At 35.4% G+C, this 18,267-nt stretch overlaps 1 protein-coding gene and 1 non-coding gene across 2 annotated transcripts; one reads left to right on the plus strand and one right to left on the minus strand.

The window, feature by feature from the left end:
* Positions 1–6,457: 6,457 nt before the first annotated feature.
* On the minus strand, positions 6,458–10,889 carry LOC115959285. Its single transcript, XM_031077639.1, has 3 exons — positions 9,749–10,889; positions 9,099–9,635; positions 6,458–6,531 (listed from the first exon to the last, which is right to left on the minus strand). Exons 1-3 carry the CDS (start codon positions 10,887–10,889, stop codon positions 6,458–6,460), a joined length of 1,752 nt encoding a protein of 583 aa, XP_030933499.1.
* A 361-nt stretch (positions 10,890–11,250) lies between these two features.
* LOC115978510 lies at positions 11,251–11,359 on the plus strand. The gene has a single exon (XR_004088779.1). It is a non-coding gene; the product is annotated as a small nucleolar RNA R71 (small nucleolar RNA).
* Positions 11,360–18,267: the final 6,908 nt, after the last annotated feature.

Consider the following 18,267-nt stretch of genomic DNA (forward strand, 5'->3'; position numbering starts at 1 on the left):
TCCCCTGTTTTTATTGTCTCCATGCTCATTAATTTCTCTCTCTGTGGAATTTTGTCATTGGCTGCCAATAAAGTTGAAGATTGGAATTGTAAAATTGGAAATATTTGGATCTTATAAGGGTAAGATCCAAAGAGCTCACCTTTAGATATTGAGCAATCTTTTTGAGTCAAGCCAGAGTATTAGAAATGGTTTTGTTTTCTTTTTTTATTGAGATGTAATTAATTTTCCGAACTTTTTATATCCTCCATCCGAAAAATACTAGATTTTATCCCAGAATTTACTCCTACTAACTTATAATTTTTTTTTTTTTAATTTCAAATTAGTACACAAGAGAAGTATATATATTTGTTTAATTTTCATGCGCATCTTCTTTAATAGTGCTCTTTTATATATATATATATATATATAATTTGATAGTTACGAAAATATATGAAAAACGATTTGAAATTTTAGTGGGTCTAAATGTAGTAACTTTTAATTAAAAAGTTATTTGTTTATTTTAAAAATTAGTTAAAAATGGTTACTTAAAAAAACAATAAGAGTACATTAATAAATAAACTAAAAAGTTGAAAAGGAAAAAGTTTTTGTCAAATTGACATTAACTTTAGTCCGTGAAAACATCTTTTGTAGTACTATTCTTTTTTTTTTTTGGCTGAATGACTGAGTTGTATTATACAACAAAATCACAGGGACAGGGGTCCAGACCATTTTTAATGTAAAAGGAAGATTCTCAAACCGTTTATCGAAAATTCGTTGGACTACATTTTGCATTATTAAGTTCTTTAAATTTCGTAATTTATATTTTTTTTGCTTAATATGTATGTTATTATTCTTTTTTTTTATTTGAATATTGATATTTTATTAAAGGATCTTTAAATTTTTATTTTTATTTTTATTGAAATGCAGAGATTTTTCTTGTGCACAATTAGAATTTTTGTTTTTATTTTTATTGAAATGTAAAAGATATTCATTTTTTTTTTTTTGTAGAATTAAAAAAAAGATATTCATTTCATTTCTTATATTTCCACCCTTCAACTATATGTCTAAGACATTTTATGTTCTTTATCTAGAATTAAGCAAGAAATCCATTCCTTCACCGCATGGCTTGCTGTGGTTGGCTTTAGCTTTAGTAATCTGCTTATCCTCGTCGGATTAATGTATCAAGGCTCAGGTGCTACTCTATTCCATGAACACAATGCAATCATGCTAGGCCTAATAATAGATGTAGTTACTTTCACTACAGCATTGGCAGCTTGGGTACTAGCCACTTCCAACAGAAATTCTCCCTTATTCTTCAAGAGCGTGTGTCTTATTTTGGGGGCTTTGGCTTGTGACTTACTCCTCTTCATCCTTAACCCGATCTTGGGGTGGGTTATTTTTGCGTTAGGTGCATCCACTCTTGTATATTTACTTTATGGCTCCTACAAACAGATTTTCGAGTCTTATCAAGAAAATTTTCAATCAATTTCAAACTGGCTCAAACAAAAATTCCCACAAATTTTCGAGTCCTACCAAAAAAATCTTCAACCAGTTTTAAATTGGTTCAAACAAAAATTCCAACAAATTTTTGAGTCTTGCAGAGAAAATATCCAATTAGTTACAAACTGGTTTGAATAGAAATTCAATTCCCAATCAATTTCCCAAACTTCTTCCCAAGCATCCAATGGATCTCTCATGCTTACTCCCAATGTGACAAAGAAACAAGCAACGAAATCAGAAGAATGCTTGACTGAAGGTTAAGCACAACGAATGGAGGGAGATCATGTTCTTATTATGCATTGATATGGAATACAATAAGTCTAGTAACATTTTATCTCTAACATGTTAAAGTGGTAGGTTGTGAGTGATGAGAAAAAAAAAAAGATATGATATTAGTGTTAGATCCATGTGAAAGCGACCTTCTACAAATTCAAAATTTGTTGTCACAAGTTGTGAAATAAGTTATGGTATAAACTGTATTTGTGATAAAGTAATATGTAACATGGTGTTAATGTTATATAGTGAATCCTAATGCACAATATTTATGTGATTATTGATTAATTTGTAACGTATGCAATGTGCATCAAAAGAAAATGAATAGTTTTTGTTTGAAGATATGGCCCAGTTATCGGAGAGCCCATTTGTTTCTACTCTCTCGCATTCTAGTGACCTGATTTTGAAATTTGTATTTACCTGTTATTATAGTGGACGAGTCTGAGCTTTAAACATACATGAATGCTCAAACAAATTTGAGTTTGGGCTTCAATTTAAAAAATTAGTCAGGCTCTTAAAATAAAAAAAGTTCAGCACTGGGTTTGGGCTTAAACCTTATTATGATGCGATCCATAGAATTCAACTTTAGGCCTATTCTAAGCATTTGATTAAATCTGGGCTTTATGGGATTTAATGCAAAACAACAAAAAATGTGCCCATTCAAATTGAAAAATGGGTTCGGAAGGTAGCCCAAAAAGGTTAAAAGATACCATCTGGGTCAACCATGACTTGAGGATGGTCACCTTATCACTTTATGAGAAAATTGGGCTTCAATTAGAAAATCAGGTGGGCTCGTTAAAAAAAAAAAAATTGATTGACTTAAACCTTATTGAGTTTAAGATGCAGTCCGAAGGACATCTGGCCTTATTTCTTATTCCAAAGCTTCAAATATGGCCTAATACAAAATACCAATAGGGCCGTGCTTGGGTCTAGTGCATTAGAGCACCAGATAAAAAACTTTGTTTATAGTACAATACATACGTGTATTTAACTCAATTCTGGATCCTTGGGAAACACAAGAAATTTTTAGAACTGATGATATTTATTTATTAATAAACAAGTTTATCTATAAGATATCATAGATGATGAAAAATGACTATTGAAATGGAACTTCACCATTGTAATCACAGTATATTTGTTTATCAAGTAGTTTAACATTTAGGTTTCAATTTTTTATTTATTATTATTATTATAAATATTTATGAATTACACCAGTAGGACCAAAAAATCTACACCTTGCTAATTCATTTATAGAATGGTTATTGGCACGCTTACCATTCTAGTTCTTACAACATCTATGGAACGATCATTTTCAGTCATATATATTGTCAAAACTAGATTTACTAATTGTGGGAGAAAACTTAGTCTCGAACCCTAACCAGGTGTTGTCCTCTTCGAAATTAGCGGCACGAGGCACAAGCCTAATCCTCAAGGTTTGCTCAATCCCACATTGGGGAGAGACGCCTCCCACCCTTGCCTTATAAGCACTTGGCCTAAGGAAGGGTGTACCATAGTGTGTGACAGTTGTAGTGGTAGAGGCGTGCCCTTCGGAATAACAAAGCCATACGGTCGGAGCAAGTCTCAAAAACTACCACCCAAAGCGGATAATACCTTTGATGGGCACTGACCTCAAAAGCGCCTTTTTGTGGGAGGAAACTTAGTCTCGAACCCCAATCAAGTATTGTCCTCTTCAGAATTAGCGACATGGGGCGCAGACCTAATCCTCAAGGTTTTGCTCAATCCTACATCGGGGAGAGATGCCTCCCACCTTTGCCTTATAAGCACTTGGCCTAAGGAAGGGTGTATCGTAGTGTGTGTGATCACACTCGAGAAGTATCACACCGAGGGTGCCAATCCTGGTTGTTCGATCAGGTTTGGAGTCGTCGAGAAGTATCTCCTCAAGCCTTTCAACGGGTTCTGCTACTAGCCGTTGCTCTCCTATGTTCATTGTTTGTAGGTGATCGTCCATTTCTAACATTGCTACGTAACACTCGAGTGCAGCCACTTGGTTTCCACGTATTTCTCTTACTCCATATTCGGTGGGGAATTTGATTATTTGGTGGTAGGTCGAAGTTATGACCTTCCACGAGTTGAAAGTAGGTCGTCCGATGATGGCATTATAGGCGGACGAGCAGTCAACAACATGGAATGTCAACCATAATGAGTAGCGTGACCACGCCGAGGGGGTATACTTTAGTTCCTTCGAACCCAACAAGTGGGGCGTTAGTCAGGACAAGCTGTTCTCTGTCAATCCTCATTTACTAAAACGCTGGGTAGTAGAGGATATTAGCAGAGCTTCTGTTGTCGACCAGGACCCGGTGCGTGTTGTAGTCCCTTACTTATATGTTAACGACGAGTGCATCGTCATGCGGGTGGTGGAGATGTCGGACATCTTCTTTCAAGAATTCGATGATGGGGTTGTCGATCCGCACCATCTTTGGGACAAAACTCGTCAGTTGGACATTCTGAACCATCTTGAGGTAAGTCTTACAAGCCTTTTTGGATGACCCAGTGGCCGTTGTGCCTTCTACAATCATTCTTATATCTCCTATGGGTGGCTTAGGACGCTCGTTCTCCCGTCTAGGAAACTGCTTTTAAGATGGGTCCACTTTCTCCTTGCTAACGAACTTTTGCAACTTTCCTTGCCCGATGAGAGCTTCAATTTGTTGCTTCAAGTCGTAGTAGTCGGCTGTGTCATGACCGTAATCACGATGGAAGCGGTAGTACTTGTCTCTAGACCTATTATTAGAATCTCCCTTCAGTTTGCCAGGAAAAGTCAGGGCTCCTTCGTCCTTAATTTGCATCAAGACTTGGTTGATTGGGGCAATCAACGGGGTGAAGCTCGTGAACTTCCCTGCGGGGGGCTTGGAGTGCCTGTCCTCTCGCCGTTCTTAGATCCTAGTCATCTTTTGCCCCCTATCTGACCGTATGTCTTCCTATCTTTCCCTTTTCTTGGGCTTCTTTTCTCGAGCCAGTAGAGCGTCTTCCGCATTCATGTACTTGGTCGCCTTGTAAAGCATATCTAACATAGTCTTTGGGTCGTTCTTATATAGAGAAAATAGGAACTTACCCTTCCGTAGTCCATTCATGATTGCAACCATGAGTATCTTATCGTCAACTTCGTCGATCAAGAGGGCCTCTTTGTTAAAGTGGGTTATGTAAGATCTTAATGTCTCGTCCTTCCGCTGCCTAATGTTCATCAGGCATGCAATGGATTTCTTAAACCTATGTCCACAGATGAAGTGTGAGGCAAACTGGGCGCTTAACTCCTTGAAGGTACTAATGAAGTTGGGCGTCAACCTGCTGAACCAGATCCTTGTGGGTCCCTTCAGTATGGTGGAGAAGGTTCTGCATATGATCTCGTCCGCTGCCCCTTGAAGGTGCATCAGGGTTTTGATAGACTTTAAGTGATCTAAGAGGTCCTTGGATCCGTCGTAACTTTCCACCTACGGCATACGAAATTTCGATGAAAGGGGGAATTAGGTAAGGGACGCAGTGAATGGCGAATCAGCTCGATGGACCAAGTCATTGAAGTTGCTACACACCCATCCTCTAAAGGCGTTTATCATAAAGTCCATCTGTTCCTTCATCGTCTGCATCTCTGCGACTATATGAGATGGAGCTGTATCTGTGACGGATGGTCGACTCATGTCCTATTGTTCTGGTTTGCTTAAGGCGTTGCTACCCTCCGGCCCTTCTTAGTCCCTTCTCTTAGCATTGGTGCCTTCTTGGTTTTCCTCCTAAGTGTTAAGGCCTGCATTTTTTTGGTGCAATCGCTCTTCTAGATCATGGTTTTGCTTGGTAAGGTGCTCTGTTGTGAAATTTTAAAATACTCGCAAGTGTACGAACCGTACCGAAGTATAGTTGGACAAGAACGAGGTCGAACCCACAGGGACTTGTATGAATGTAGGAAAATTAATTAAACCTTAACCAAATCAATCCTAATCCAGTTTAAATAAAAATTGGTTGGTTACAATAAAATAAACTAAGCAATTAATAAAATTAAGCAAATAGTTAAACTAAGAAAAATATATAAAGCAATAAAAAGATGTAAACAATCAAGAGAAAGGAATTAAGGTTTTGGAATCCGCCTTGTAAGTCATATCAGCATATATTTATGATCATTAACTTTTCCCAACTCACTACATGATAATCTAGAAATCAATCTTGCTATCATGGAAAATATCATCATTAAAACTTATGTTTAAAAATCTAAAGCATGTTCTTCTTCGCTTCTTAAGTATAAAATCAAATCATCAATTGTATCCGTAGTCAAATAAATCACAAGATATATCCAATTCTAAAAATCAAATCATAAATTGTATCCATTGACAGACAAATCACAAGTGATATCCAATTTTATAATCAAGAATTAATAAACCAAGCATTCAATTAATTAAGACAAATCCTAAATCATGAGAAAAACATGATTGAACTCATATCTAGATTTCCATCTTAGTCAATTGATATGAAGCAAGAACAATTTAAATCATTAAAGAACAACTATTGTGGGAAAAATCAAATCACATAAATATAACTGATAATCCTTAACAAGGTTTCATCCTCAACCCTAATTATAAATTTAGCTACTCATAGTAATTGAAAGAAAACACAAAAATAAAACACTAAACATTAAACTAGAAAAATAAAATAAAACTAACTGTCATAGAAGAAAACCAAAGAAGTAGCCGCACTCTCTATACATTCAGCCCTCAGCCTTAGCACTAGCCTCTGCCTCTGCCTCAGCCTCAGCCTCCCTGAATTTTGCCCTAAAGAGTCCTTAAATAGGTCAAGGAATCCTATTACAAGTTGAATTCCCGTTTAGAGAAAATCCCAGATTTTTAGGCTTCATTTAACCGACAGTTTTGGCCCATTTAACTTCAGAATTTGGACTTTTGGTAAACTAAAAAGTTGTAGCCCTTTAAGTTAACGTTCCAGCCCAACTTGAATCATCTCGATTGGACATCTGAGCCGAAAGTTATGCCAAAAATACTAACCGATGTGCAGTCTGGAATCCTAATCCGAATTGGACTTGGATTTGGCGCAAATTTCCTTTGATTCCTTACTCCAATTGGACTTAAATTTAATTGGGTTGGTCTTTTCTTGAATTAATGCCTGGCTGGATGTAAGTTGGCTTGATTCAATTGGCCTAGCCCCACTTTGCATGTAAAGCCCTTGTTACCTACAACACAAAGATATTATATAATCAGTCACAAAATAACATAAAAGTAAGGCTAAATATGTAGATATGTGAGTACTTTATTGTATATATTTCATGCACATCAAATACCCCCAAACCTACATTTTGCTAGTCCTCGAGCAAAACAGATAAAGAGTAAAACAAAATAAAGAAGTTAAAAACAAAGAAAAAGGAAATCCTAACTAATCCACTTTCGCTGGAATTTTCGATTGCATTTAGCATATGCAACAAGCCTTTAAACCCCTAGCTTACACTAGTGGACGAGTTGTAGTCTCGTGAGGGTTTGCAGGGAATTTACCCACAAAATTCTGAGATTGAATACTAAAAAAAAATAAATAAATAACTAAACAAAACAAAGAAAATCATCATTTTTTTTTTCAATTGCCTTTTGCAAAAAGGATTAGTTCAAGTTCAAAAACACTATAAATGCTAAAGAAATTTCTCATGCCATCAAAACTCAATGTGAATGAAAAGTGGTAGCCAACCCAAACATACTCTTAGTTTTAGAATAAACTTGACTCGAATCTCTATTTGAAAGTATGCTTCAACTCAAATCTTTCCGGTGTTATCACTCAACAAATGAAATCACTCTGAAATAGGGTGTTACACTCTCAACAATATATGTGAGCGGAGTAATGTAAGCAAAATCAAATACCTCACATATAAAACACATGAAAAACGCTTAATCAAGAAAGAACAAGTAGTCTCATGAAAGGATGCCAAAAAGAATTTATACCACACCTTTTTCTTCTCAGTCATATCAATATCTGAACTACACAATCTTCAAGATCAAATAAGGACTTTATTAGGACGTAATGTAGGGTAAAAGCAAAGGGAATGAAATGAAAAAGGGTGAAGGTAAATAATAAGAAGTGTTTTCAAGATTTGTTGGAATGTCAACTCTTTTTGGAATTTTCATTCAGCATTTTTTTTTTTTTCAACTCTTCTTCTTCAAAGTAGTACTTCTTCCTTACATTTCACTTCTCAAAATTTGATGAGAACCTTTTTTATTTTCTTCTTTTTGACACTTTTCCCTTCTTCTTTTTTTCTTCTCTTTTCAATTCTTTTTCTTTTTTTTTTTCTTTGAATTTTTCTTTCTTTCTTTGAATTCTCTTACAAACCACCACATTGAAACAAATTGATCAAATTCAATCTTGAAACACTATGGATAAGGGCTTTAAGAAAGAAAGGCTAATTAAAAGGCTCAACGGGGTGACTAGCGATAATGTATCAAAAAAAGAAAAAAAAGAAAAATACATATATGGCTCAAAGTAGACAAAAATGGCCTAATCTCATCTCTCAAAGACTAGTATAGTTCATTCAACATCAATGACTTCAAAAGATTAAAGTGTGGCATAAAATCATATATATTTTTTTTCTTGGCCAAAAGAAAAAAACAATGAGACTACAACAAGGGAAATATGTTATGCACTTCCAAATGAATTTTAAGATTAGAAACAATGAATAACCCTCCAAAAATAATGATTGGCTCAAAACTCACAGGGGTTACAGTCTCCACATTGTTATCATCAAGATTTTCTAATCATTTTTATCCTTCAACAACAAGTTGTGTTTGAGTGGCTATGTGCATGTGCAATGAATTGAGCATGAAAGCAATGAAATTCTTTAAGCAAGAGTAGTATAATGAACTCAAAACATAAACCTCAAGCTAGGCAAAAGTTTTTTTTTTTTTTTTTTAACACAACTAAACAAAACAAAAAGATAGAAAGCTATATGCATCCCCCCAAAACCTAAACCAAACATTGTCCTCAATGTTAAAAATGATACTCTCAAATATATGTCTTGAATGAAAAGAGAGCAAAATATGAATATGCAACATGAGAAACTCAAGTAGGAAAAGTAAGGTAAGGAGAAGGAGGAGACGTACCTTAATCAAGCTGATTGTTATAAATTTTAATTTCTGTCACATATCAGCTAGAACAAAAGAAAATAAAACTAAACAAGAAAATAAACACAAAGATTAATCTAAAATCAGAAAATAAAAAAGAATTTTTTTTTTTTTTCAAAAAGATTTAACACAACTGGAGATCAATCCTGATAAACAGGACCATCCAAATCCCAACAACACCATGGAGATAAATAATTCATATTATGAATGGACTAGTCTAATGATATTGTAACTTACCTGGGTCAAAAACATGTTGAGAAGCTTTTGCAGTGTCTTCCAAGTGAATTCTTTGCATAACCACAGAAGCACTAATACCCTTAATATCAGCAATTTTCCAACCTATAGCTTCCTTATACTCTTGAAGTATACTTATCAATTGGTGTTCCCAAAATTCACCCAACTTTGGTGGTTCTACAATAGATGGGAATAGGGATGAAGAAAGTGGAAGAGGGATCACTTTTGGCTGCCAGCTATCAATACTTAAGAGAGGAATAGAATCCAACAATGCATTGACCTCCTCAATTGATTTTTCAGTATCCAAATTACAATCAAAACGGGTTAAGCAAGCATTTGGGGGATCCTCACAACTTGATTGTAGGAAAGTATCATGGACTAGGCTCCCAATCATGTTAACCTCACATATATCCTCATTGTCTAGTACTTGCTTACTTATGTCAAAAATATTAAGCTCAACAGTCATATTCCCAAAAGAAATCTTCATCACACCACTCCGACAATTGATCAAAGCATTGGATGTGGCTAAGAAAGGGCGACCTAAAATGACATGGATTTGTGTATTGGCATTTAGAGTAGGTTCAGTGTCTAACACAACAAAATCAACAGGAAATAGAATGCGTCCACCTTAATCAACACATCCTCAATAATACCTCTAGGGATTTTCACAGACCTATCAGCTAATTGAAGTGTCATGGTTGTTGGTTTTAAATCCCCCAAACCTAGCTGTAAGTATACTGAATATGGCAATAAGTTCACACTTGCCCCCAAATCTAGCAAAGCTCGCTCAATGAGATGATCCCCAATCCTACATGAAATTGTAGGAGATCCAGGGTCCTTACATTTCACTGGATATTTATTCTGAATGATTGAACTGACTTGCTCGGTCAAAAATGCCTTTTTAGGGACATTTGTCTTTCTCTTCATTGTCACAAGATCTTTTAGAAATTTGGCATAAGCAGGAACTTGCTGAATTGCATCAAGAAATGGAATGTTTATTTGCACCTGCTTAAAGACCTCTAAAATGTCTCCAAATTGTGCACTTTTCTGAGGACTGATTAACCTTTGAGGAAATGAAGCTTTAGGAACAAACCTCTTATCAAGGGGGGAATTAAGATCCTGAATTGGAGTGGCGGGTGGGTTGTCCTTCTTTTCTCTATGATCATCATGTGAACTATGAGTTCCTTTTTCCTTTAACATAATATTTTCATCATCCTCCACTTCTGGCATTTTCACTTGATTATCAACTTGCTTACCAGACCTAAGGGTAGTAATAGACTGAACATGTTCTTGTCCATGAGTAGAACTAGAAGAACCATTGATGGCATACTGTCCTTTTGGGTTAGGTATAGGTTGACTAGGAAACTTTCCTTTTTCCCTTTCTCCAACTTGGGTTGCTAACTGGCCAACTTGATTTTCCAACTTTGAAATAGCTTGAGTATTCAAATGGGTGGAACTTTTCATCTCTTGAATGGCTTGGCTAGTTGACTGCATGAAAGTTTTGAGAGACTCCTCCAAAGATGGTTGTTGTCTTGGTGGTGTTACAAACTGAGGTGTTGATTGAGGAATGGGAGGATATGCTTGAGTAGGTGGACGAAATTGACTTTGTTGATGCACTTGTTGTCCACCTACATTTGTGGGAGGCTGACTTTGCCTCCATGAGAAATTAGGATGGTTCCTCCAATTTGGATTGTATGTCTCTGAAAATGGACTAGCAAATGGTTTTCCATAATTATTCAGTGCATTTGCTTGCTCAGCATAAAAATCAGGGTACCCAGCTGCAGAAGGACACATTTGTGTTGTATGCATAGGACTAGCACAAATAGAGCATGTTTCACTTTGAACTTGATTGACAGAATTCATTCCTCTACCTAAAGCTAAAGCTTCAACCTTACGAGTGAGATTGTCCAACCTAGCTTTTATGTCTAAATCTTCACTGACTTCATACAATCCTCATTTCTTAATTGCAGGGGCACATCTCTCTTTACGATTGGAAAAATCCCATTGTTGTGAACTTTCAGAAAAATTCTCAAGAAATTTGTAAGCCTCATCATCTACAAGACTCAAAAATCCACCACCATTCATGGACTCAATCATGTTACGATTTGTCTGAGTCAAACCATTATAAAAATATTGTACTAGTCTCCATGTTTCAAAACCATGATGGGGACACTTTAAGATCAAGTCCTTAAATCTCTCCCAACTCTCATAAAATTTCTCTTGTTCATCCTGATAAAAATCTGCAATTTCTCTCCTTAAAGCATTGGTCTTGGCCATTGGGAAAAATTTAGAGAGGAATTTTGTGACCAACAGTTCCCATGAAGTGATAGATCCAGGTGACAAAGAATTAAGCCATGCTTTTGCCTTATCCTTCAAGGAAAAAGGGAATAAACGCAAGCGAACAGAGTCATCAGTGAAATTCTGAAACTTACAAGTAGCACAAATCTCAAGAAAATCCTTCACATGCATATAAGGATCTTCTCTATCCAATCCATGAAAAGTAGGAAGAAGGTGGATTATCTGTGGCTTTAACTCAAAATGTGCAGCAGTGGTTGCAGGCAATACTATGCAAGATGGAGGGTTGGTGGTTATGGGTGAGAACAACTCCCTAAGAGTTTTTGAATCATCTCCAGTTTCTCCCATTGTGGATGAATAATCAAAACTAACAAGACGATTTTCTTTATCACGTATCCAAGTTCTCATACACCAAGCACAAAGAAATTATTATTTTTTTTTGTTTTTTTTCTATTTAAAAAAAAAAAAATAACTACAACTAGTAGAAGGAAAAATTCAATTAAGACCTAATTTATTTTCCTAACCAAGTCCCCGGCAACGGCGCCAAAAACTTGTTGTGAAATTTTAAAATACTCGCAAGTGTACGAACCGTACCGAAGTATAGTTGGACAAGAACGAGGTCGAACCCACAGGGACTTGTATGAATGTAGGAAAATTAATTAAACCTTAACCAAATCAATCCTAATCTAGTTTAAATAAAAATTGGTTGGTTACAATAAAATAAACTAAGCAATTAATAAAATTAAGCAAATAGTTAAACTAAGAAAAATATATAAAGCAATAAAAAGATGTAAACAATCAAGAGAAAGGAATTAAGGTTTTGGAATCCGCCTTGTAAGTCATATCAGCATATATTTATGATCATTAACTTTTCCCAACTCACTACATGATAATCTAGAAATCAATCTTGCTATCATGGAAAATATCATCATTAAAACTTATGTTTAAAAATCTAAAGCATGTTCTTCTTTGCTTCTTAAGTATAAAATCAAATTATCAATTGTATCCGTAGTCAAATAAATCACAAGATATATCCAATTCTAAAAATCAAATCATAAATTGTATCCATTGACAGACAAATCACAAGTGATATCCAATTTTATAATCAAGAATTAATAAACCAAGCATTCAATTAATTAAGACAAATCCTAAATCATGAGAAAAACATGATTGAACTCATATCTAGAATTCCATCTTAGTCAATTGATATGAAGTAAGAACAATTTAAATCATTAAAGAACAACTATATTGGGAAAAATCAAATCACATAAATATAACTGATAATCCTTAACAAGGTTTCATCCTCAACCCTAATTATAAATTTAGCTACTCATAGTAATTGAAAGAAAACACAAAAATAAAATACTAAACATTAAACTAGACAAATAAAATAAAACTAACTGTCATGGAAGAAGTAGCTGCAACTCTCTACACATTCAGCCCTCAGCCCTCAACCCTAGCACTTGCCTCCCTGAATTTTGCCCTAAAGAGCCTTTAAATATGTTAAAGAATCTTATTACAAGTTGAATTCCCGTTTGGAGAAAATTCCAGATTTTTAGACTTCACTTAACCGACTATTTTGGCCCATTTAACGTCAGAATTTGGACTTTTGGTAAACTACAAAGTTGTAGCCCTTTAAGTTATCGTTCCAGCCCAACTTGAATCATCTCGATTGGACATCTGAGCCGAAAGTTATGCCAAAAATACTAACTGATGTGCAGTCTAGAATCCTAATCCGAATTGGACTTGATTTGGCGCAAATTTCCTTTGATTCCTTACTCCAATTGGACTTAAATTTAATTGGGTTAGTCTTTTCTTGAATTCATGCTTGGCTGGATGTAAGTTGGCTTGATTCAATTGGCCTAGCCCCACTTTGCATGTAAAGCCCTTGTTACCTACAACACAAAGATATTATATAATCAATCACAAAATAACATAAAAGTAAGGCTAAATATGTAGATATGTGAGTACTTTATTGTATATATTTCATGCACATCATGCTCCATGGCAGTGATGAGAGTTTGAACTTGTCTCTCGAGTGCAGTTGTGCATGGTTCATCTCCTTGAACATTGTTGATGGTTGTCATCGAGCGAGTAAGTATCATGCAACTCTTTGTCCGAGAAGCGATAGTATGGCTTACAAGTTGCAAGCTTCCCCACAGACGGCGCCAACTGATGATGTCGAAAATCGTCAGTTAAGTCACACAATGCTCGCGTGCTCGAGACAATACCTACGAAACAAAAACAAAGAAAACCCTAGGAGAGTACCGATGTGGTACCGGCCAAAGACTTTCCGAAGGTTAAGTTAGAGAATTTTCACAACTCTAGAGTGCCAGAGCTGGGAGAATTATGCTTACCTTAGTTTGTGAGGGTCTTGGGGTTTTTATAGTAGCATGGGGTTAAGATTCGTTTCTTGGCTTAGAAGATATTTCCTTTTGGGAGAGATCTTCTTTAATTTGCGTATCTTACAGGATCTTTTCCTTATAGGACTCTCTTTATTAGGATTAAGCGTAGAGCACAAGATATTTCCTTATATGCTTATGCGTGGAGGCCAAGTCATGTCAGCCTCGTCAAAGGTTCACTTATCCTCTTCAGCTTCCCCCTCGTCAACTTCATATCCCGTCAATATATTCTAGTCATCTCATTCAGATGTATGTTGTCTTCAGGGTGCAACCATCAGTTTTGAGGTGGAACCGTCGACTTTCACTCTGTCGTTGTTAGGTCGTAAGCGAGGCTGATGAGTTCATTAGGACCGTCACTTCCACCTAATATGGACAACTTCATCAAAACCTCAGAATTACCCTTATCACATCTTTTTATTTAGAACTACATTTGTTATGGTTGAATTGTCATTAAAAAAAAGGTGAATATTACATTCCTTTAGAATGAAAATTGGGGGAATGTGGAACTGGGGCTCAAATACAAGTTCCAATTGGGTAAATTTTGTTTTTATTTTTAGAGTTTTAACATATAGTATCTGCTCATGATAATAGCTTTTTATCAAGTTCTAGTTGGGTAGATTGATTGTGTAGTTTTTTTTTTTTTTTTTTTTTTTTTTTTTTTAAATCACTTTCATGTATTAAAAATTGGCCACTTTTTACTTCATCATTAGTCACGTACACAAAAAAAAAAAAAAAAAAAAAAAAAATAGAAGTAGATAGAATAACCACTAAAGTTCAACTTTTAAACCCTACGACTAAAATTGCTCATTTGAAAGATTAAGGATTGAAAAAGGTTAACGTTACCACCGCACGCCCTTGATGCGATGCTCACTCTACAATTATAAGTGCTAGTGGGGTGTGGAAGACAAGGGTCGGGATTCAAGTCTCTAGGAGGGAGTTTCACACACATATATACTTAGACTAGGCTAGAGTAGAAATTCTATCTAATATATAAATATAAATATATATATATATATATATATATATATAAAAGAGGTTAACGTAAAAAAACCATAGGCTGGTTACCCAAAAAAAAAAGGAAGAAAAAGACCACAGGTTATTAAAACTTTCGTTTAGAAACATCAATTGCTCAAAGTGCATTAAGTTTCAATGTCACTAAATGTTAGTCCAAATTCATTTGATTTTTTAGTCTTTTGGAATACCCCTAACAAAATCATAACCACATAATTTATATAATACATACTCAATATTTCTTCTTTTTCTTAAAAAAAAAAAAAATTGTTAAATCCTCTACATAATTCCAAAATGGATCAAAATAATAAGGGAAAATTATTGAATACTCCGGAAGTATTATAAATGTGTACTCTCCTTTCTCATATGAATTGTGGGTCCTACCATAAATTTAATTAGTGGGACTCACAGTTATGTGAGAGGGGGAGTACGCATTTATGGTATTCAGGGAGTACGCATTTATGGTACTCAGGGAGTACGCATTTATGGTACTCTAGGAAATGTAATTCTTGATGGTAAGGCATACCTGGGGACCAAATAAAAAGAAAAAATGAAAAATGAGGTCCGTGATTGAAGCGTGGGTCTAAAAGATACAAGATTAGAATGTAAGAACGTTGTGTTACAAAATATTAACCTACCTACTCCAAAATCATAATGTAAGAAAGTTGTGTTACAATTACAGCATAGAAATACAAGATTAAGTTATAGTTTTTAAAAATAAAAAATAAGCCTAAAATTAAACATCACACTATTGATGTAATATGTTTCAATTGTAATTTCGTGGTACAATCAAAGTACATTTTTTGGAGAGGGCAATTCTTTAGCCCATCTTGTAGCCTGGTAGGCAACTTTGGTAAATTGGTCTGGGCCAATTTCTATCTCCAATTTGCTAGCTTATGTTGTTTAGGTCATGATTAGAGATGGGGCCAGGCTCAGATCCTTTTGTTTCTCCTCTGTTTGGGTTGAGCAATAAAGTCATTATTTAGAGCATTGGTATTAAGACTTTTAAATTTTTTAGCATTTACAATCTCAAAACACTCCTTTTATAATTTTAATACCTTATTTTACAATATACCAAACATCAAACGTTCTATTTTTTTTTACAAATTCATTTAAATATTCTTACTTTAATATTTTTATTCATTTTTTTATTTATTTCTCACACTCCCTCTATCTCTCTCCCACTGTCTCTCCATCTTTCTCAACTTGGTCTAGAAACTTCTCCCTCTCTTTGATATTCTACTCTCAAAACCTCCATGGCCTAAGCTTTTCAAGCTCATCACCTCTAACCACGGCACTCAACAACTTCATTCTCTGCTTTATCTCCGAATTCAAACCCAATCAGAGCCTAGACTTTGATCCAAACGAGGCAAAGCCACCACGGAACCCAGCCAACGCCAACGCAAACCACCACACACAATCTCAGCAATGGATTTGCAAGGATATTTTGAGGGTTTTTCAGTGGTTTGTTGCTGGGTTTTGGGAGTATTTTTGGTGGTGTGTACAAAGGAAGTTTTAGGATTGATTTTCTGGGTTTTGGAAGCTATTTTTCTGTGTTTTTTTTTTTTTTTTGGTTGTATTTTCTGGTTATTTTCAGTGAGGTTTTGGGTATTTTTCTATGTTGATTTTTTGGTTTTTTGGTTGGGTTTCTATGTGACTGCAATGGGGGTTTTTTTCTAGGTTTCAAGTATGATTTACAAAGGGCAATTTGATGGTGTCTATGAGGTTTTTTGTCGTAGAGTTTTTGGGTAATTTGTTGGGATGTTTGGGTGTTTTTTGTGAGCTTTTTAGGAAGAAGATGGTGAGAGTTGGTTGATATGGTGAGATGGTGTGATAGAGGAAAAGTGAGAGAGGAGAGAGAAGAGACTTGAGAAGGAGACAAGCACGGAAGAGAAAAAAAGAAATTAATAAAAAATGATAACATCTTGTTACAGTGCACTCTCAAAAATGAAAGCGCACTGTAGCAAGATCTCAAATTTTTTTAGCATATGCAAATTTTGATGGAGTGGGTTTTTTGGGTTTTAGATACTAAAATTTAAGTTTTAGCATTTTTGCAATCCTTGATAAGGATGCTCTCAGCACCCAAAAAAAAAAGGTGTCCATGCATTCACTTATCTCATAAGTCATAACACTGTAAAACATCTACTTGAGGAAATAAAGTGTAGTTTTTAGATAATATACTTAAGAAAATACCAATGAGAATTTACTTGAACATAAAGACAATTAATCAACTGCAAAGAACTTTATAATTTAACTAGTATATTTGTAACAGCCCAGCCCATAGAAAAAAAGAAAAAAAAAAGGTAAATTCCACAAACATACCCTGAGGTTTGGCATGATACCAATCAAGTCCAAAGGATTTAAAAACTGACCACTTCAGTCCTTAAACCCAAACGGCTTGTAACACTGTTACCTATTTTTAATTCTATTCCAAAACTCTCCTCTTTATCTCATCTGCCTCCTTCAATCTCTTTCCTCTTTTTCTCTGATGCTCAGAGCTTTCCCAGTAAACAAACAACAAGAAGAAGAAGAAATTGTAAAACACGTTCCCAGTAAAAAAACAAGGAAAAAAAAAAAAAAAAAAAAACCTTGAATGGAACCAACAATCAAAACAAATTTTCATTTAATGAGAGTAAAACACAACAAATCAGTTCATTTGAATATTTAAATCCAAATCAAAGAACCTACCGTCAAGAACCATACCAAAAATCAACGTCAACACAAAATCAAAAACCAATCCCAGCTTCAAATCCAAAACCAAACCCAACAAATCAAAACCCCCAAAAAAATCTTCTCAAATTCACAAAAATGTCAAACCCCAGCACAAGCAACTCACTCCATCACATCTCTATGTTGTAAACAGGTTGAATCAGTGAGTGACCCATCGTGTGAAGGTCACCTTGGGAGCTTCCCACTCTTTTGATTCACGATCTCATCCACTTGCATGCAATTGCAACTCTAGCCTCTGCTTTCAATGAGTGATCCATCGAGTGTGAAGGTTGGAAATGTCTAGATCATGACTTGGTCGAGACCATGGCGGTGCGTGCATTCTGTGACTGTGACTGTGGAGGATGAATCAACATGGGAAATTCTAGAGGCAACAGCCACACGCCTTCGTTGATCCAAACCAAAAAACCCACAAAATTCCAAAGCCAATCCACAAAAAAACCCAAATCTTCCAACACAGATCTAACCAAAACTCACAAACCACCGCAACTCCACCACTGCGGCGCACCATAAAGACAAAGAGAGGTTAGAGAAAAGGACGAGGAAGCCATATGGAGAGAAGAGAAAGAAGAGCTCTGGGACAAAAGAGAGATTTAGAGAGGTCTGACCTAGAGAGAGTAAAACAAGCCCTTCCTCCCTTTTACATTAATCATAAAAACCATTCCTCCCTATTACTGGGATCGTGTTCTTCAATTGCTTCTTCTAATATGAGTCAGAGAAAAAGAGGAGAGAGGCTG

The sequence above is a fragment of the Quercus lobata genome, chromosome 2, assembly GCF_001633185.2.
Source record: "Quercus lobata isolate SW786 chromosome 2, ValleyOak3.0 Primary Assembly, whole genome shotgun sequence".
Lineage (NCBI taxonomy): Eukaryota > Viridiplantae > Streptophyta > Magnoliopsida > Fagales > Fagaceae > Quercus > Quercus lobata.